Here is a 21,353-nt window from a genome sequence, read left to right on the forward strand (position 1 = left end):
TATGCTGAGAGGCACTAATTCCTTTGAGGGTTGGGGAAGTTGAATGAGATTATGGCAGCGATCTGAGCAATCTGTGGTCTCTGGCCAAGAGCAGCTTCATTCGGTGTTCCAAATCCTACTTAAGAATCCCTGTATCATTATGTAATGGGATATTCCACACATGGGGTCTCATCAGGGCACAGACTCTAGAAATACTTGGCTCCGGTCTTTGGGCACCCCCACCCCCAACCAACAAACAACAGTCTAAGTTCTCTGTGGCTGAAAGTGTTAATCTAGCCATGTGAAGAATTTGTTTCCCCCCAAAGTTGGCCTTCTAAAATTTAGCTCTCAATCAGAACTGCCTTTATCTGAATGGACCAGCATGTAGAAATGCGGAAGAGTTTGAGATAAAGGAAGAAAGAGAATGTGAAAAAGAGGTGAGAGGAAGAAAGGTAGCATGAAAGGAAAGAAGAATAAATGGAGGGAGGAGGGAAGGAAGTTACTTTTCTAAATACATGGTCCATTCAATTTTATAATAAACTGTTCAATTTCTGTTAAGAACCACAAGGGTGGATGAACATGATATATGTGCATGTGTGTTTGTGTGTGTGTGAGAGACAAATACTGGAGCCTCAACATCACCACTGTAGTTTTTCTCATTAAAGAAGCCTGTTAACCACCCCACACCCCACCACTGTGCTCCCCTCCCCACCTTTTCTCCTTTCCACAACTTGGTGTGGGGCTGAGATTTGACTAGAATTGCACAACTGGACCTCTCCTTTGAAAACTGATCCTGTTTTCTTGGGTATCTGAATTTATACCAAGTACTGCAAAGAGACTGGAGACCCCTGAAGCTAGGGTAGAACACATTACCCAAACTGGTTTTGCTATAGGACTCCTCCCAAGGCAGCACAGTAGGCATCACACTGCTCTCAGGAGGAGAGACAGAGAGAGAGAGAGAGAGAGAGAGAGAGAGAGAGAGAGAGAGACGGAGAGGTGGGAGAAAAGGGAGAGGAGAGAGAAGGAGAGATGCAGGGAGAAGAGGAAAGGTTGTGGGAGGGAGGACAAGAAGGGGAGGGGAGAAACAGTACTTTTCACTACCTGGGAAACAGCTGAGGGTAAAGTGGGATGTTTCTCTTACAACCAGCTGAAATTTGTGCTATAAAAAGTGATGCTACTTATTTTGGTGTTTTGAGAATGAAGGAAAACATCCCATGGCTCTTTACAGTTGCTGCTTATTTTTCTTTCTTTTCCTCCCTTGTTTGTTTGTTTTAATGCATTTGCATGTTTGCAGAGTCCTGCTTGTTTTGGTAAATGCCTCTTTAGCTCCCCATGAACAGCTGCTGTCCTTTCCCCACTGGGGCGCTCAGGAGGAGGTGCTGCTGCTCTGCAGCCTCAGCCCTCAAGACTCAGCCTGTCATAGCCTGATCCAAGCTCAGGGACAAGTCAGCCAAAGACCTCAGAGCTGCAGCTCCATCCCCTTACTCAGAATTCCTCTGAATAAATGAGCATATGGGTCCACTTGTGAAAATTCCTCTTCTCTGATACTTGTGCCTTGCTGTGGTGGGCAGAGAATGGCTTTCGGAGACAGACAAAGTAGGATTTGGCCTCTTACTGCCTGGATGGTCATGACTCACTCGCTCTGTTTCTCTGAGCCATACCTCACAGAAGAAGTGCAATAATAAAATAAGATAATGTTCCTATCTATTAGGGGCTCAACAAGCGTTTGTCTCTTCCTGTCCTCTCTCATCTTTCCTAGCTGTTGGGAATCACACACTGTTAGAACTGGAAAGAACTGCAGAGAATCCATGCAATCCACCATCATCATTTTAAAGATGGGGAAACTGAGGCCCAGTGAAGGAGAATGACTAATCCAAGGTCACATAATTAGTCAGATATAGGGCAGCACTTTGCCCTCATTCAATGTTCCTCCTACAACCAAAGAACTAACAAATACATATCGATCGATATGTTTCAGTCGTTAAATATTTCCTACTGTTTACTTAGGGCACAGACACCATTCATCGAGAATTCAAACAAGTCAGTCCTGGCCTCGGTCAACTTATGGATGGTCAGGAAGGCTGGCTAAAAATGGGAAAGTGTTGTGGAAAAGGTCTAATGGATTTCCATTGACATGGTTTCTCCAGGCTTTGAGAATTAGCTTATTTTTATAGGGTCTGGAAAACAAGGGATAAAAACATCCTCTTAGAGTGAAATAAGACAATGAGTTATATTTAAGAAGCTCTTGCTTCTGAAAGATTGCGACAGACTTTGCACAACAGAAGCTAGAGACAGTGGGTGCTAAACAATGTGGATTTTGCAACCACCTTTTGTGCCCTCTGTGGTAACAGGGGCGTGGGAAAGGCTGGTTGTCCCCCTCTTCTCTTTTCTTTTCTTACCCCCCAGGTATACAGGGCAAGACTGAATCAACTTTCAGAAAGCCTCACTCTTGCGGAGCCGACAAAAATCATAACTTTCTCTTCTTCTGGATCTCATGAAACAAATCTGAGAGACGCTGTGCATCTCTGCACAAGTTGTCCCCTTTCTGGGCCCTGTGATTCTACATGGTAACACAGAAGTTTGGACATGTCAGATGCATGAGATAATCTCTGAAGCTTTTTCCAGCTCCAACTTTAAGAACTTTACACAAAATTCTGTGCACAGAAGCAGCACCATCATCATCAAAAGGTGGTTATAAATATTCTTTTCAAAATCGTTATGTTTACATAGTGCCTAACAGTTTGCAGGAACACTTTTATCTGTAGTGCAACATTTAACCCTCACAACCACCCTGTGGAGTAGATTTCATCTGCTTATTCCAAAATAGAAAACTATGACTCAGAAAACTGAAGTGACTTGCCCAAGAACACACATTCAAGAAGTGGCAATGTGGAGGTTCAAACCCAAGTAAGAGTATTCCCAAAACTTGTATTCTTTTCAGGAAAGTCCACTCCCTTATAGCTCCAAACTAGGTGCATTAATAGATGCTAGCTCAAAAGCACTGAGGGAGTGATGTCATGCAGTTGAAAGACAGGCTCTTAGACCACTCGTGACGTCATAGGAGCTAGGCTTGTGGAAGACAGAGATTTCACCTATCTCTGAAACACATGGTGAACTAGGATGATGCAAATACCAGTCTCACTCTATCCCCCTTGGTTAGGAAGGTTATGCCTCCTGCCTGTGCCACCTAGGAAGCAGAATATCCCAGTATTTCAGAGATAAAAGAGAGCTAATCCTCTTTTTGTTCAGATGAGGACCTTGAGGCTCAGAGAAGGAAACTGATGTTTCCAGGGTCACCCTGCAAGCTATTGTCAATTCTGCCGCTGCAAGCCAGGTGAAGGAGGTTTTTTCACCACACAACCCTGCTTCCCTCAATTGTCCTAGGAATTCAGAGACTCATGGGCCTCTCAAGCCCAAAGGCAGAGCCGGCCAGAGGCCAGAGGATGGATGGAGAAGGGAGAAATGCACAGACTTTTTACAGCCACACAAATGGCTACCCAGCTTCAAAATCACGCTATCTCCACTCGGCTACAAGTGGCCCAGGGCGAGTCTGCCGCGGGTCCCTTACCTCTGCTCGGCAGGGCTGTAGGTCTCCCCTCTCTGGCAGCTGCTCAGGGTGACGGGGTCAAAGTTGTCGAAGGAGCGGAGGGCCACCCCCGAGATGGCGACCAGGGGCGAACTGAAGCTCACACGTACCGCCTGGCTGTGGTAGAAGGGCTGGCTGAGGTCATGGACCACAGGGATAATCAGGGGATTGTTCCTGCAGCTCAGGACATGGAGGCCTGTCAGGGGAGACAGAGGGGCCGAGGGGCCAGGCTCATTACTCAAGGCCAGTCACGCCCTCCCCAACGGGCCCTTCCCGAAGCCCCCAGACCCTTTCATGTCACTGCACAAAAGCACCATTGGGCGGCCGGTGAGGATTTTGAGTCTGATTGAAAGTTTCTTTGTCTGCCTTTTTTTCCTTGGTTCCAAATCTTTCCAATCCCCCTGCCTCCCTGCCCCCTCAGCTTCCCCTTCACCTACTGCCCAAAGTCCCTCTCCCTCCCCCAAATGGCCACCCCTCAGCCAAGCATCCCAGGCCCTCACCTCCCTCCCACATTGCTGTAGGGCTTGTTGGTCTGAGTTGCTGGGTTTCAGGCTGCCTGCCTGGTCAGTTGGAAAAGTGATGGAAATAATTCATAGCAACAGGCGCTTCCCAGGGTAAAAAGCCCACTCTCATAAGTAATCTGTGAACCTGGGAGCAGCCCTGAGAGGAAAGGACCTCTTGCTTAGTCTGCAGAAGAGGTTGAGAATCGTGGGCAGGGATGGTTTTCCAGAGGAACACAGCCCAGGCATGGCTAAAACTCTAAGAAGAATCCAAGCTTGCCTCACTCAAGAGTCCTCAGTTTTGTTTTGTATTTTTTTAACGCAGGCAGCAGGTTCCCATTCTCCAAGAAGGAAGGGAGAAGGCCAGGGAGAAAAGATACACAAGGGACAGAAGGAAAGGAAGGCTGTGGCAAGATATAGTTGGCAAAACGGAAGCTGGCTTTGGTGTTGGGCGGACCTGAGTTTAAATGATGGTGTAGCCCCTTCCTAATAATGGGACTCCAGAAAGCCTCTAAAACTCAGTTTTCACATCCAAAAAATGGTATAATCCTAACCATGTCCTGGCAGACTTGCTATGTAAGGAGAAGTCTCTCGTGTGGAAGCCTGAAGCAGGTGCCCTTCTCAGTTCCAGAGGTGAAGCTGCCTCTGAGAATCCTGGGATGCTGTGGACTGAGGAAGATGGTGATGGTGGGGGTGGAGGGGAAAATCAGAAAGGCCTCAGGCATCAGTAGCAGGATCCAAAGAGCTTCTGTGGAACCAGACTTTTCCCCACTCTGCTGAAAAACCTCTCCTCAGAGCCCTGGGCTATGCAACAATAACTACGAAAATATTTGTTTCTCACTTAGGGAAATTTCCCAGGAATCTTGCTAAGTCCAGAGGGGTTTTCTTTCTCTTCCTTATTCATAGGTTCCCCTTGCCTTTAAAAGTAACTAAATAAATAAGCATAAAAACAAAACAAGAAAACTTTCCCTGATCCCTTGGCTTTTATCTGACCCTGAAATGACCCCTTCCTGCTTGCTTCATACAGGTCTTTGAAAGGCATTCTCTGCAGAATGGTCTGGGCGCAGCTTTGAAGTCCAGGCTTCAGTACTGGCCAAGAATTCCAAATGCTTGGAGTAGCCAGGCTGCCCAGAGCTCTCCGGGGTAGACTGGAAGTGTGAAGGTGTCATAGGAAATTCGTAGCGACAATAGGAATTTCTTAGGTTCTGATCTTGTGCTAGGCATGGTTACAGCAGTGTCAAATAATAGCGCACTCTGACTCTAAGGTGGATATCATTGTCTTTGCTGTGTATATGAAGCAAGTGAGCCTCTAAGTAACGTGCTTTGAGGGCAGGAAGATTGCTCACCTTCTCAAGGTGAGTGAGTGGTGGGGACAGGATCCAAACCTCAGCTGTCAGCTCTGGATTCAGGCTCTCTTCTCTGAACCTCAGTACATGTGGGTATGCAAAGGGGTGGTACAAGTGGCAAGTCCAGCCCTTGTCCTCCCCCTTGGCCCTGCACTTAGGCAGGCCCTCCCCTTAGGCAGGCCCTCCCATGGTAGAACCTGACTCCTCAACTGCCTCCCTACTCCTACAATATTCCTATTCCTATTCCCATTGGAAACTTCTCCAGAGGTTATATTGGTGATACAGTCCCCACTTGGGGTGGAGGGTCATGAACACTCCCCGTTATAGGGTAAAAGGCAATAGGCTATGACACTGAAAATCTAACTAGTAATTCCTGACCTGCCATGTGACTTGGGGTCTCTCAGTGCCTCTCTTTGGGTCTCAGGTGGTGATATATACAATGGGGAAATGGCTCTTACTCAGTCTCCCTCCTTCTTGGGGTCTTTGGGGAATAATATGGGATATCTGAGGTTAAAGGGGGCTGGCAGAAGGGAGTGCTTGGCCATTGACTCCTTATCCCTGTATCTGCCAGATCTAGATTTCTCTGGATATATCACCACATCTTGATTTGAGGGCAACCAGAATGCCAAATAGAAAATAAGCAAGAAAGGGGAGAAAGGAAGGAAAAGCTCATTCTAAGCTGATTCTCACAACTAGTCATGGTGCAGAGGTGGAAGCAGGTACCAAGAGCAAGCCAAGCCCAGGAGAGCATGCTTACCTAGATCGTGGCTCTGATCTTTGGTATCAAGCAGCTGCACACTGATGGTCTCCTGTTTTTGGTCCCCATAATATGTCCCATCCGTCACCAGGTGGACAATGACAGCTGCAGCAACCATTGGCTGAGAAAAGTACGCCTGAAATTGCAAAGACATAGGAGGGTCATATGTGCACTCAGTCATGTGGTGGGGAGGCAGCCCCATTGGGGTGCATTTGAGGAGAAACTTCCTTTTTAAGAACTGGGCTACTACTCATCGGGGTCCAAGGTGGGAAGGGGGACAATGAAACCTAACAGTGAAGAGCACAGGCTCTGAGATCAGAAACCCAATTTCAATATTTGCTCTGCTCCTACTTAGCTGTGTGACAGTGAGTGAATGGCTGGGCCACTCTGGGTCTACATTCCATCATTTCTAAATGGTGGATTAAAAAAAACCCAACAGGTACATCATAGACTTGTTGTGAGGTTCTACTAAGATAATGAGATAATGAGAGTAAAGTGTGTAGCAAAGGTCCCGGTCCACACCAAAACCCACAAAACAACAATAAATACTATTATCTTTCACTTCTCCATGTCAACCTCTGCACTCAGCTTTGAGGAGAGAAAGCTAAAGAAGATATGGCCCTTGCATTTTTGGGAATTCAAAGTAGGTCAGTGACACACAGCCAAAATGCAATAATATCCACAATCCTTAGCCAGAAAGAAAGACCAGACAGCTCTGTAATACCATGTCACAAGTGCCTTCCTACAAGTGACCAAACATGTGCAGGACAAGAAGAGAGATAATGGTCACTTCTTTCTCTGGTGATCAGTAAAAGGTTCAAGGAGGAAAAGATAATTTTAAAAGATTTTGAACAATGAATAGGAGGTTCCAGGCAGACAAGATGTATCCCAAACTCTTTGCTAAAACAAGAGCTCAGTGGGGGCATTCCATGAGCAATTAGGATTCCATTTCAGGAAGCATCACACTGCTAAGTGTTTTGTTCCCTGTTCTTACAATTAACACCCTCAGCAGGTAGACAACCCATCTTCAGAAAGGGTCATGGGAGTCCGTGTTTTCTGTGGCTCGCTGCTGGAGATTCCAAAGCTCTCAGAGCTTCAGCTTACCCGGAGCCAAAAAGTGGTTTGAGCCAGCTGGGAATATGGGTAGCTGATGGTGCAAGGGTACCAGGCGTGCTGGGAAATGCCTTCACTGAGATCTATCACCTTGGTTCGACACACCTGGAAAAACATAAAAAAAAAAAATTATGTTTTAGAGAGTGTCAGAAGTTCAACTAAATTCAATTTTACAAACCTTTACTGTTCACCTATTTTGCTCTTGGCACCACAGGAAAAAACAAGGATGAAAAGACCAGAATCTGGTCCAGGAGCTCACATTCTAATGCAGAAGAGGTAATCCTCAACACTTTTAAGGATATAATAGATAATGTGTTTTGATGGTAGAGATGATAGAGATATTCTCACAGAGACAAATCCTGGAGGAGATGATATTTGAGTTGGGCCTGGAAGAGTAGGGCAGTGATAAGAGGAAGGGCATTGCAGGTGGAGGGAATAGAAGCAAGGCTCAGAGGAAAGCAGAAACCCAGAATGCTTAGGTTGTGATAAAATGCCTGTTACTACTGAGGCTGAGGGACAGTGGCAGAAAAGCTGGGTTGAATAATTAGATCTCATAGAATCTTGAATGTCAAGCAGATGATTTTAGAAGAAATCTGTAAATTGTGCTCCAAGTGATATTACAACAGAGAAAAGACTGTGAAAACATTAGCATTTGCTTCTCCATCAACAAAGAAAATCAGTTCCATCACTTTATACACACACACACACACACACCCCCCTACACACACACACACACACATTCATTCTCAATGACAGATAATACCAAACAGTATTAAAAGAAATAGGAAACATTTATAGACAAGCAGGATTCTTCAAACTTAGGAGTTTCTTGCATATTCAAATGTCACTTTGTTTACTGATTCATTCATTCATTTGAATGATATTTATTGAGTAACTATTGCTTGTCAAACACTCTGGGACAAAATGATAAAAAAAGACAGATGCTGAAGAGCTTAGAGCAGGCAATGTGTGCAGATATTAGTCAAGTAATTACAAATACATATATAAATATAAACAGAAAACAGTGTAATGAGGGAAAGAGGATAGGAACAGCTGAGCTGTCCTTGACATTGGTGAGGCCTTTGGTAGAAGGTCATCCCAAACTGACACTTCTCTGGTCTCTAATGTGGCTCCTCTCTCAAAACTTCCCTGTGAATTTGGTCCTGTCATTTCATGTCTTCTCAGTGCATTCTACTCATCTGAAAAGTACGGCTGACCTGGAGAGCCCTGAGGATCTCATATGCTATTGAAAAAAAGTGATATATCCTCAACAAGATCAAACAAACATAAACACCTAAAACAAGCAAAAACAAAAGTAAAATGGAAAAGTATACACAAGGATTAAGAATATCCATTTCTACAATAAATATAGTAGGAAAAGATTGGAAATAGTTTATATGTTCTCCTGTTGGTGGAGAAATGTATAAAATATGAAATATTCACATGACAGAATTCTATTATGACAAAGGAACAGTAAGAGAAATAAACTAGATTCATATACAAGGATGATATAAAAATATTTTAATGCTTGGCTCAGTATGGTCTCTAGTCAAATGAAAAGGAAGCCCTAATGGTAAGCTCACAGCCATCAACATGGAGAGATCACAAAACGTAACATTGAGTGGAAAAAAAGAAACAAGGTGCAAATGGATAAGTACATCATGACGTCATTTATAAAAATAACACAAAGCAAAACTATATATTGCCCAGCGATTCATGCGAATTAAAAATAGAGTAGAGAAGTATACATCAAATTCAGGGTGGTAGTTGTTTCTATGTATCAAGGAAGGGAATGACATTGGGAGTCAGGGAAAAAAGGGCCCTCAATCTTATTTGTGGTGTGTTATTTTTCTTACAGAAAGAGACATGAAGCAAATATGAAAAAATTTGCACAGTTGTCAACTGCAGGTCGTCCATAAACCTGTTATACATAGGTGGTTTTGGTTTATATCATCCTATGTAATTTTATAAATTAAAAAAAAATCCAAACTGTTAGCTTAGAAAGCCATTGAAAATAGATATAAAACCATCAACATCAGTTTTCCTAACAATGTGTTCAGTACAGTGGGCTCCAATGACCTGGACCAGGTCTGAATTTTCTACGACAGCCCATCCTTCTTACTCTTGGCACCATCTTGCTGAGAATCCCATCTATATTCTATGCTATGTGCCATCCTGGGAATCCCATCTATAAATCTGTGCAAACTCAAATGCCTCTCTTTCCATTACTTCTTGCAATGGTTCTGGCTTCAAGGAGGTCTTGGAAAATGCCAAGTCTCAATTATCTTTGTAATAAGTAGACACTAATCGAAGCACATGGTTGCATCATAATCTGCAGTTGCAAGCATTAGTACTTTTATTTTTAAATAAACCTTTTGTTGAAGTAATTTCATATTTATAGTAAAGCTGCAAGTATAATACAGATAATACAGATAACCAAAATGTGGTGTGCAATTGTGAACAAGTTGTCTTATCTTTTGGCCCTTAGTTTACCTTGCACATCTGAATGCTGGGTTATACAACAGGTTTTCATGCGTCTTCCATGGATTCCTTGGATTCCATGAAGAAGTTGGCCAGGGGATCATGACGTAGAGAAGATCTACTTAGTTTCCACTCTACTATTTCAAACAGAGCAACTCCACTCACCTGTTTTATATATCAAGCTGCCTTATAATATTTCATTTAAGAAAAGAGTTTCATTGCTTTAAAAACATCAAAAAGTATTGAAATGTGTTAGCTGCCAAAGTTCCCCTCACCCCGGCCCTAGAAATTGATGGGTTCTGAGAGCACAATATTAATTCTCTGAATATCACTGGTGACTTCTTGAGAAGAAACATGCTATGAATCAACTATCCTATTGCCTAGGAATTAGGTGATGGCTTCAGTTATTCAAATCTCTAGAAGTCTCACACTGAGGAGGCTAAGAGTAGAACACAGCCACTTAAATGGGCTGGAAGACGTTTTTAAGTTTATTTATTTTTCTCAAAAACAACTGGGATCGGGTTTAGGCAGATCTGCCAGTGGATTGTGTTACACTTTACAACAGTGCAAGACTTTGCATAAACTATCTATGGAATTTGAAATCCAGGCCAGCAATTCGACATGTATCATTTCGGAATTCTTTCCCCTTGTGTTCTTAGCTGTCTGTCTCCCAGCAGAGCTTGGTGAAGCACATCTCTGAAGGCTGGATTGGGGGTGGGTCTTATCTCTGCATCTGAAACATTCATGGCTACAGGAATCTTTGACATGAACAAAGCCCTCTTATTGCTTAAATACTATTTCCTCTTGTCAGTTCTATTAGCACTAGACAGGGTTTTAGAGGAATATACTGGCGTTATTTTATTCTTCTGCTTTCCTATTTTGTTTTGTGTTTGTTTCAAGTTGGCTGCAATCCTGACCAAGGACAGTCAAAGCAGATCAGAGAAGAATGAACAAATCCAGCTGAAATTTTGCCCAAAGCCCTAGTTGATCTGCAAAATCATCTATGTTCCTGGGGAAGTGGAGGGAGGCTGGAGAGGAAGAGAGAGGCAAACCCTTACAAGCCTCCTGCTTTCATAGACGTTGAGTGAATTTGCTCATTCAGCAGCCATTTACTGAGGGCATATGGCATGCCAGGCTTCAGATAACTGCAAACAAAAGAGCCTTGCCATGACACAGAGTTGGTCACTAAGGACACAAGTGTGATCTCCAAGGTGACTGATTTTATGGGGATGCTCTGTTTTCATCCACCCTTGTTTTTTTGTTTTTTTTTGGGGGGCTTTTTTCACTTTCCAAAAAGGCAAATCCAACTCCATAAAGCATTGCTGAACAATGTTGACTTTACTGAATGTTTTGGGAGGAGACATGCAGGAGAGTTACATCACACATTCTAGGGGCCTCTTTAGCTCTCCCTACCATCACCCCTAAGCTCCTCTTCACTTATCATCTCCCTTCCTCCAGTTTCTTCAGTGACACTGGCTCCAGTGACATTCCCAATCTTTCTCAACCTTTTCCCCCTTCCCAATCTGCCCATTTCTTATACCCCATGCAGAGCCATACTCCATCCTTCCAGTGATGCTGAGGTTCTTCCTAGCCTTCCAGCCCTAGACATGTCAGGAAGTAACACAGTAACCCTTTTTCCCCTCTCTGCCATGCTGGTGTGAACAAGACCTGCTCCCTCCTTTCACATTGTTCCCTGTCTCGTGGAACACATCAAGACTGCTCTAGAAACACTGGCAACCTCTAGGCTTTCAGTTTTAGGGAAATGGAAAAGGAGATAAGGAGAGATTCTATGGAGCTGAAACCTGTTTTTCTGTCCTGCCCAGTCCCGTGTTTATTGCAGTATTATTCATGATAGCCAAGATGTGGTAACAACCTACATGTCCATCAACAGAAGAATGGATAAAGAATATGTATATACAATGGAATATTACTGGACCTTAAAAAAGGAAAGTCTGCAATCTGCAATAAGAGGAATGAATTTTGAGGACGTTATGCTAAGTTAAATAAGCCAGACATGGAAAACAAATACTGCATTAGCTCACTTAATATGAAGTGTCTAAAATACTCATTCATAGAACCAAAGATGAAATGAATGGTGGTTGCTAGAGGATGGGGAAGGAAAAAGTGAGCAGTGACTAATCAATAGGCATAAGGTTTCAGTTAAGCAAGATGAATAATTTCTAGAACTCTGCTATAAAACATTGTTCCTATAGTGAACAATACTGTACCATACACTTAAAAATTTGTTAAGAGGGTAGATCTCATGGTGTGCTCTTCCCATAATAAAAAATAAATAATTATTACTTTGAATGACTCTTCCCATAATAAAAAATAAATAATTATTACTTTGAATGACTAAAATGTTGACATTCAATGTTGATCCACTGGCCTGAAAGTATTTGACTCTTTGAACCCCTGGTACAGGTTTAATGGTGTCTACACTGGCAGAAAACCTGCTTGCTTCTTTTCTCATCCTGGGCAATCTAGCAGGTCCCTCCAAGCAGCTTCCCCAGCCCTTATTCTAAGAAAATAGTTGGTCCCTGGGGTGGCTTCAGGTCACAGCTTTGTTGTCCTGGGACAACAATAAATAATTACATTTATTAATGTATAAATACATTAAATATTTTTACATAAAATATTTTATTACATAAAATAAGTGAAGGGAAAAATAAATTGATATAGCAGTGCTAGGCAAAGAGCAGATGTGGTTGGGCTGACAAGCACCCTCACTTAGGTCCTCTCAGGTTGGAGGAGGGATGACATAGCCTCTTGATTACTTCATGGACATACAGCTCATTTCCATTATAGAAAGCCTATGTACCATTGGACAGTCCTCTCCAACAGTCAGAGAGAGAGAGACTCCTGGCTCCACTTTCTCCTACTGTTTCTTCTAAGTAGCAATGCCTATAAGCTTTCTTATTTTAAAGTTAGATGGGACTAGAATAGGTTATCTGCTGAGACCATTCCCCTTTGCAGTGGTCAAGGGAGGGGAGGTATCTTGCACAGTAATGTATAGCCAATATGGAGCAACATACTTATGAAAAAGCAAAATTTTCTGTCTCCCAGAAATAGTGCACTTTTCTCACTTATGTTCTGTACCTTATTGATCCTATTTTTGCCATGTAGAAACATCTCCAGTGACATTTATACCTCTTCCCCCAAGAAATCATGGCAGAAATGACAGACAGCAATTCTAGTGCCCAACACCATTCTCTTCTCCAAGATACCCAGCCCTGTGTCTTTTATGGAAGCTGGGCAGATGACTGCTTCTCACCCTCATCCTAGCACCTGGAGGAACTGAAAGGCTAGTGACCCCTTTTCCACTTGGCCTTGAGGGAGGGCCACCCATTTTAGCAGAATCCCTTCGACTCTCCATTATCTGCAGAGATAATCTGTGTTTCCTTCAAATACCATCCATGGACAGTAGAAGACCTGGCTTAATTCCAGCTCTGTCACCAATTAACTGGACATTTCTCTCACTCTCCAATTCCCCCTCTGCAATTGTACTGAATGGTTGCGCTCAATGACCTTTAAGGGCCCCAGGAGCTTAAGGACACCCACAGTCATAACATCCACCAAGGGTTTCATAGTCACAATATCGTTTAACCCTGATAGTCTGGGAGATTAGAGCCACTGCATTTTCTCTGGTGAGAAAATGAGGCTCAGAGGCTTTGAAAAACCCTTTCAAGGTCCTATATCCAGTTGTATATCACAACTAGGAGTTGACTGATCTCTAGAATTCCATGTTCTGTATACTTAATTACAAAGCAACACAATTGCTACTTGGACTCGACCGAAACCTCTGCTTCCTCTGGTGAAGAAAGGGCACCAAAGACCAGTCTTTTTGCTTCTGGTCCCACCACATTCATTCATAAAAATGCTCCCCATAATTAACTTTCCAAAGGGGAAAAACTAACCATACCACCCTGCTACTTATCCACCCACCATGCTGCCCACGATCCACAGGATGGAACCTTCCCTTGACACAGCTTACAAAGGCTTTCAGGAGCTGGTTTCAGCAGCTTCCACCAATTTCACTGCTCTCTGTGCTCCCTTCCCTGGCATCTATACAGTGATGTCTCCTTCAAGCTGGACAACTCTTTCTCCCACATGTTGTAGACTCCCCCTCCATGCGGGAGCCCAGAACCCCCACCCCGACCACTGCTGCACTGCCCATTTTGTGAAATACTACACGCATTTCAAAGCCACTCTCAAATATCATCCCTCCTCTGAAAGCCTTTACTCACTCCCTAGGCAGAATTAATTGCTCTTTTTTATGTCTCCATATAGTTCCTTATTTATACCTCAGTTACAGCACCTGTCAAGTTAGATTATAGTTGTTTAGTGTCCAGTCTCATCTCTTTAAACTCTGAAGACTTCCAAGGTGAGAAGCATGTTTTATTTATCCTCAAATAAATCCCAGCAGATTTCCCAGCACACAGGAAATAATAGGGACCCAGCAGGCAACAGCAGCAGTAGCAGCAGCAGCAGCAGCAACATGTATCAGGTGCCTATTCTATGCTGGGCACTGTTTTAAGGACTCCATGTGTACTAAATCATGCAGTGCTCACAAGGACTCTGTGAGGTAGATATTAGAATGATTCTCATTTTACAGATAACAAAATTGAGGCCCAGTAATTTGCCTAGGGTCACACAACTAATTAGCGGTAGAACCAAAATTGAAATCCACGCACAAATTTAGCCCACATTCTTAACCATGGATGTTAACTTCAAGAGAGCCTGCCTACATACCTCTCAGGGCTGTGACAAGATTTTTAAACAAGAGAATGGATGTATCTGTGCTAGCGGGGTCTTAATCTCAGCCACATGGAAGATGGAATTGGGACTTCTTGTCTTCCCCTGGGGCTCCTGAAATAGAAGCTGCTTCAACAGACCAAAACAGGCCTTTTCAGGTCTGCCCTGGAGTGGAGTGATACGGTAGAAAGAACCTGCAACTGCCAGGCAAGGGACCTGCCTCCTAGAACTGACTCAATTGCTCACTTTTTCTGACCTTCTCTCTTCCTATTTATGGAAAGACAAAGTAAGATGAATTTATCTCCAGAGGGCTTTTCAGTCCTGACATTCTGCTGGCTTTTGATTCACAGCTTCTCTGGTGAATGCTGCAGAAAAGAATGTTGACTCCAAGTGTAAAACAAGCAAAGAAACAAACAAACAACAACAGCAACAACAACAAAACCACACCATGCAGTAGGTGAACATCCTGTTGACTTCTGAGACTTACGGGTCCCTTTCTCTGAAGCTGAAGGCTAATTTCCAAGACATCTTTTTAGACAAAGACAATCAGAACAGTAACATAAAAGTTTACTGCAGCCTTTCCAGCAATGCGTTTTCTCTCTCTCTCTCTCTCTCTCTCTTTTCGTGTCTGCAATTGCATGTTGCAAAATAGCTGGGGAAATCCTTCGTCCAGAGCTTTGGGATCATTGGATGTCTGAGCTGGGAGGGTCCTCGGAAATTCTTACTCCAATTCTCACATTTGATGGATGGAGAAACATAGCCCGGTGAAGGGAGAAGAGACTGACTTAAACATATACAGTAAGCTCTTCTGTGATGGGCCAGGATGTCTGGTGGTGACTAGGGATTCCAGGTCTGCAGCAACAGAGGACTCTGTGGCTCCAGGACCTGGGGACTCTTGTCCACTCAGTGCACTGCCAGCCGCTACATCCAGCACCCGCCTTCAAATCCCCCTCCTTTGCAGAAGACTGCTTTCAATTAGAGGAGTTAACGATGTCTTGCTTTCAAAGGGTTTTTTAAAATCCAGTTTATCTTCCACCCACACACGATGTACACAAAGGCAGGGAGACGGAGGGAGAAGAGGGGGAGCGGGGGCTCTGGTATTTTCCCACACAGGGGACATGCCATGAGGTTTCCATTGAATTTCGATTTTACAGATTTACATGCCCTTTTGTCAATCATGGGAGGGAGGAAGTGCTCATCAAGCCTCTAGCCCAACCTCTCCAATTTCCTTTTTCCACCCAAAGGGACCTGCGAATGAGCCTTATAGAAGAAAATAGGAAAAGGAATGGGGAGGAGGAGTGTGGGGATGGATACTGACAATAACAATATGCATAAATGCACGAGTGTGCAACACACACACACACACACACACACACACACGGCCAGGCAGTGTTTCTCAATATTTCTCCTTAGGCCACATTTTAACCTCAGGCTTGCAGTTCCAATGCAGGGTTATTTCCCAAGAATTGCAAGGGTGCAAGAAGGACATAAGTTGATTTCCTGATATAAACCCCCAAGATCCTTAAGGGTCCTGAGGACTACAGAAGGGAAAGCCTGCTGAGAGACAGCCTGTAAGACTACAGCTGTAAAGGGCCTCAGGGAACCTGGACACAGAATGGCCCAGGTGAAATAAAACCTCCTCCATAAACTAGGCTTTGCTCTTTTTATCAGATGGTGTTCCCCCTCCTCAGTGTTCTCCTGGGAGAGTGGGAGAGGGCACCAGCTCTTTTTATTTTATTTTATTTATTTTTTTTTTTTGAGACGAAGTCTTCCTCTTGTCCCCCAGGCTGGAATGCAATGGCATGATCTCAGCTCACTGCAACCTCCGCCTCCCAGGTTTAAGCGATTCTCCTGCCTTGGTCCCCCAAGTAGCTGGGATTACAGGTTCCTGCCACCATACCCAGCTACTTTTTGTATTTTTAGTAAAGATGGGGTTTTTACCCTGTTGGCCAGACCTCAGGTATTCAACCCGCCTCAGCCTCCCAAAGTGCTGGGATTACAGGCGTGAGCCACCACGCCTGGCCGGCACCAGCTCTTAAAGATGGTCTGCCCAAAATGGGTGCTGCCTGTGTATTATCTCATTTTACCCTCCTAATAATCTTGTGAAATAAGCATCTTTATCCCCAGTTGAGATTTGGGTAGGCATTTATTAGCTTGTCAAGACTTAGTAGTCAAACTCATGCTCATCTGACTCAAAGTCTGTTCTCTACTTACTCCATGGCTTGACCTCCCAATAACTCTTGGTCCACACCCTTGGTGTAATACACTTGCATTGTGGTTCCTTGTATGTCCATCTGAATCTCCACATATGAGCTTCAAAGACAGTGCCTATGCCTGATTTCTCTTTCCTTTTCATCAGTGTTTAATGCAGGTTACTGGGCAGGGCTCACTGAATGTCCCCTATGTTAAACTAATATGGGTTTTTCAAGGCTTTATAGGCAGTTCACTGTTGATGCATTAGATCTAGAAATCCAAGTCTATAGGGCCTAGACCAATGTTTAGAGATAAAAATAACCATGTAGTGCTGGAAAGGGACCAGGAGAACCAGGACTCATTCCCATGTGACATCAGTGCTATCATTCTCTCATCCATTGCACAGGACAGGCACCATTAATTAAATAGTGCATCCCTGAAGGTAGGCCTCTAAATCCATCTCAACAAAACACCATGGGGAGTCATTGTCAATTGCTCAGAACTGGCCTAGAAGATGAACCCTATTTGCAATTCTTGAACTTGGTCAAGTTCAAGAAGAATGAGCTTTTACCTTTTCTATCTTCAGTATTAAGAGTAGAGGAAGGTCCAGCTTAGATACTAAGCAAATATTCGTTGAATAAAAGAATGTATAACAACAATAACGCTTTACATGTCTCATCTCAGTTAATGCATATAATGAATAAACACAATTCAAATCTTCCAGCTTCAGGTTCAGGGCCTCTCCCACTACATGCAGAGCACTATAGACCTCTCCTACCTGGGATCTTCTCTTCATTCCTACTCCTGTCCCTGCTTCCCTCTTATGCCTCTAATTCCAAACTGACCCACTGAACACAGAAAACTTTAAGGGAAACCAAGGGTTAACAGATACACAACACAACACACAGGCACACACACACACACACACACCTCCTTTTTACACACTTAATAGCAATGGCAGCAAAAAGAGAGGGGGGAGCCAGGCTTTCTTTTACCAACCATTAGAAACAATTATCACTTTCCCCAGGCCTCCAGAGCAGCTTTCCCCTTTGATGCCTGCCTTAAAGAGATAGAGGGGAAAGGGAGGGGTGGTTTGCCTTTCTTTCAATATGAGGATTTATTATTTGGCATAGACAGACAATCAAGGAAAGAAGAATTTCCTGTGTGCAGGGCCAGAGTGTGAAACAGAGAGATGGCTTCTTCTTCCCTCCCAGAGTTCTAGAAATAGCAGCAGATCTCAGGGCCTCCACCCAGGAGACACTTTCTGATAAGATAACTTGGCATTGGATGCCCTCCAGCCTTGGGCTCAGCTCTGGGCTGATTAGCACCTCGTTGCTCCAGGGATCTGTCCCTAACACATTAGGCATTTCACACTCCGTAGGGGTCTTATACCCTTCAGGCCGGCACCTCCCCACAAGTCTGAAATCCTGGGATTTAGGGTGCAAACCCCTGGCCAGGCCAAATGATCATGGAGGAAAAGCCAGGCTTTCAATGGAAAGGGAATATAGAAATCATATAAGGCATCATTGCCCTACAGCATACTAACATTTTTACAGGTAGGGAAACTAAGTGTCTTAGAACTGATATGGTTCGGAATCATAGAATCGATTCTTAGAGACTACTCATTAAATTGCTCAATTTCATACACACAGGTTCAGGATTTCTGGGGGACAGCAGATAGATGTCTCAACCTTCTTCTAAGGGAAAAGCTTATGTTAGAGGCCTAAGACAGCATTCATGAAAGTGGTAAAGCTAACATGTTTTCTTTGCCATCATTTACTGTCCAGCACCTATGTTCCAAACATAGAATCCCCACATTCCCGGGAAGCCAGTGTTACTATCCTCCTCCTTGTTTGTCCTATAGATAAACAGCCTGGGCTCAGAGGTAATAAATAAGGCACCAAGGCCACACCTGTCAGGAGTGGATGTTGAAGTCTGTGTTACTTCAAGTCTATCTCCTATTCCCAGTCCATTCTACAGATGAGAAAACAGAAACCCACACAGTGTACACGCTGATCTTAATGAGAATGGTGACAATAACGGTGAGGATGATAAATATCCAAATGCTTTCACCTCCATGGACACCATCCTTATGGTGTCATTGTGACGGGGCGATGCATCGCCCACCCCACCCCCTTTTTTCAAATGGAGAAAGAAAATTCACAATAGCAGTGGAAGTACTGATTAAAATAATGACACTAGTCACTCATTTATATTGCATGAAATGTTAGTTCTCACACCTCTACCCCGTGGGGTTGGCATCAGCTCTCCGTTCTGCAGACAGTACAGCCAGGCATCGGGCCGAGTCTCTTCCTGGATGCCCGTTTTGAGGAGGAGATGGGCAGGGGGCTCGAGCTCCTCCAGCTAGTAAATCCTCTAACAAGGGAGAGTGATTAGTGTCGGATGTGGCGGTCGCCTTTTGTGCTGCTGACAACTGCTGCCATTAAAGGCCTGGCCGTGCTCATTTCACACGGGCCCTCCGCAGGCCTGCTCCCTGTCTCCCTAATTATGCCATTCACTAGTCGCCCAGGCCCGCCTATGAACTCCTGACCCAGCACTGAAAGACTTGGGATCTCATTACTAATCTCTTAAGCCACCTAGTCCTCCAAAATACATCCATTTAAGTTGGAGGCCAAGGCTTTGGGGTGGGAGGTGGGGAGAGGGAAAGTCTGGCACAGAGACTTCTCATGACACGGCCATTTCCCCTTTCAGGAGACTGTGGCCTGAGCCACAGGGCAGCTGGCATGACTGTCCGGCTCAGCCCAGGGCAGGCCCTGCTGAGGGCCGGCGACGGGGTCTCGAGACTAGGAGTCCCTTGGACAGAAAGGGGAGGACATCTGGGCCCACCTGTTTGTAATTTCAGGGGTGCGGGTGGGGGATGAGGCCTGTGTTTGTTTTAATTATTATTATTGTTGTTGAAAAGGGAGGAAAAAAATGAGCAGAAACTGCTAACATCTGGAGGCTGCCGTCCAGTTTACGTAATCTCTTGCAGCAGAGAGGGAACACGGGATCCCCAGCCAGATGGTCCGTGGGTGACTTCACAGCACATGTGCTACCTCCAAGAGTTAGATGCTGACGGGGTTAAAAGAGTGGGATGCAAAACCTTCCTTATATTCTTACAGGGTGAGAGGCAGTGGTTTGGGTGCTCCCAGGGATCTGTTTTCTTTTGAAAGAACCATTTTTTTTTTCTTGTCCAGACTAGGCTCAAATGTTTCTACGTCTCTCTCATTCAGTCATTCACTCATTCAACAAACATTATTTAGCACTTATTGATGTGTTAGGTTCTTCATTCCCATGGTCCGCATGAAGAAAATGGACCCCAAAGGAACGAAAGCAATAAAGATAAAAATTCCTTCTCCTAAAAGCTCCCAAACCCATGGGGGTAGGAGATGAAGAATGAAGCAAGCAAACACTCATAGAGAAATGTGGTAGGTTCTGCGTTCAAGTGCTGTGAAGGCTGAGGGAGGGGCTTGGAGAAGGGAGTTGCTGAGGCAATCTATGTCTGAAGGCCAGGTCTTAATATCAATATCAAATGGGCTCTAGAGAGCAGGAACTGGAGAAAAAAAGAAAAAAAAAAAGGCCAGTGAAGGAGAAAAACTCGGCCACAGCTAAGCCATAACAAACCCAGTTTTCCAAATGATGTCAACAGCAGAGGCGTGAAGGATAAGTTTGAGATGCTGAATATTGCTGTGAACACAGTTCGGAGCATGTTATTTTAAAAAATACATTGCTAACTTTCTGTAGTTTAAACTTTATTTTTGCATTTGTTCTGAAAGAAATTAATGAAATGTTACAAATTCTAGATCAGAATATAAAACCAGTGTAGACTCTGGATCAGATCAAGAGAGCACTGTTAACTTCAGTCAGGATAAACACTTGACTCTAGACAGGAGCACAGAGCTACTGCCAGCAGTAGAAAATTCCAAGGCATTTCCAGCTCCAGATAAGAATCCTGAAAAATCATGAATTTTATTTCAGAGCCCAGAGGCATTGTCAGTTCTAGAGCAGTATGTTGAGCACTGAAACACTTCCAAGTTCTGGACCAGAATACGAAAACACCATAATCCTAGAACAGGGCTGGGTAATGCCTTCTGCTCTATAGCCCCAAACCTGAAACTGACTGAGATTTAGACACTGAAGATAAAAAACACACATCTACTTAGCTTTAATCCAAATGCTTTCTCTGCTGGCTCTAGAGTGAAATTCAGACACACAGCCAACCCTGGAGTAAAGCACTAAAACATGGAAATCTCCATCACTCAGCTCAGAGCTACTAAGACTAAAGGGGACTGTCTTAGGAAGCTTCTACACCTCTCCTCGTCCTTTGATTTTAAATCAAAGCCCCTGGGCATTCATGGGTTAATCAGAAAAGTGATGACCACATCCAAGTTCGGTGCCTGGTCACCGAAACCCTTGGTTACAAATAGTTGAACAGTGGTTAATGGCAGTTTTGACCACACTGGCCTATTCAAGAAAGGTCAGAGGAGTGATTTTTTTACTTAAAAACATCTGTCTTGAAAGAACAAGACTTTCTCAAGTTCATAAAACTAGAAGTTTCCAGGTTGTTGTTTTTGTTTCCTCCCCTCTTCCCCCTTTCTCCTGTTATTCAGCTTTCCAAATTAAGAGCTGTGTGTTCCAGATTG

At 44.0% G+C, this 21,353-nt stretch overlaps 1 protein-coding gene across 1 annotated transcript in view; it reads right to left on the minus strand.

Moving 5' to 3' along the window:
• The window catches only part of PAPPA (pappalysin 1), a 245,699-nt gene that overhangs the window by 61,387 nt on the left and 162,959 nt on the right, over window positions 1–21,353 (minus strand). Inside the window, exons 11-13 of the mRNA XM_050759620.1 lie at window positions 7,273–7,386; window positions 6,169–6,304; window positions 3,548–3,761 (exon numbers count right to left, since the gene is read on the minus strand). Coding sequence (XP_050615577.1) covers window positions 3,548–3,761; window positions 6,169–6,304; window positions 7,273–7,386 — 464 coding nt within the window. The remainder of the gene's footprint in view (window positions 1–3,547; window positions 3,762–6,168; window positions 6,305–7,272; window positions 7,387–21,353) is intronic.

The sequence above is a fragment of the Macaca thibetana genome, chromosome 15, assembly GCF_024542745.1.
Source record: "Macaca thibetana thibetana isolate TM-01 chromosome 15, ASM2454274v1, whole genome shotgun sequence".
In the NCBI taxonomy this organism is placed as follows: domain Eukaryota; kingdom Metazoa; phylum Chordata; class Mammalia; order Primates; family Cercopithecidae; genus Macaca; species Macaca thibetana.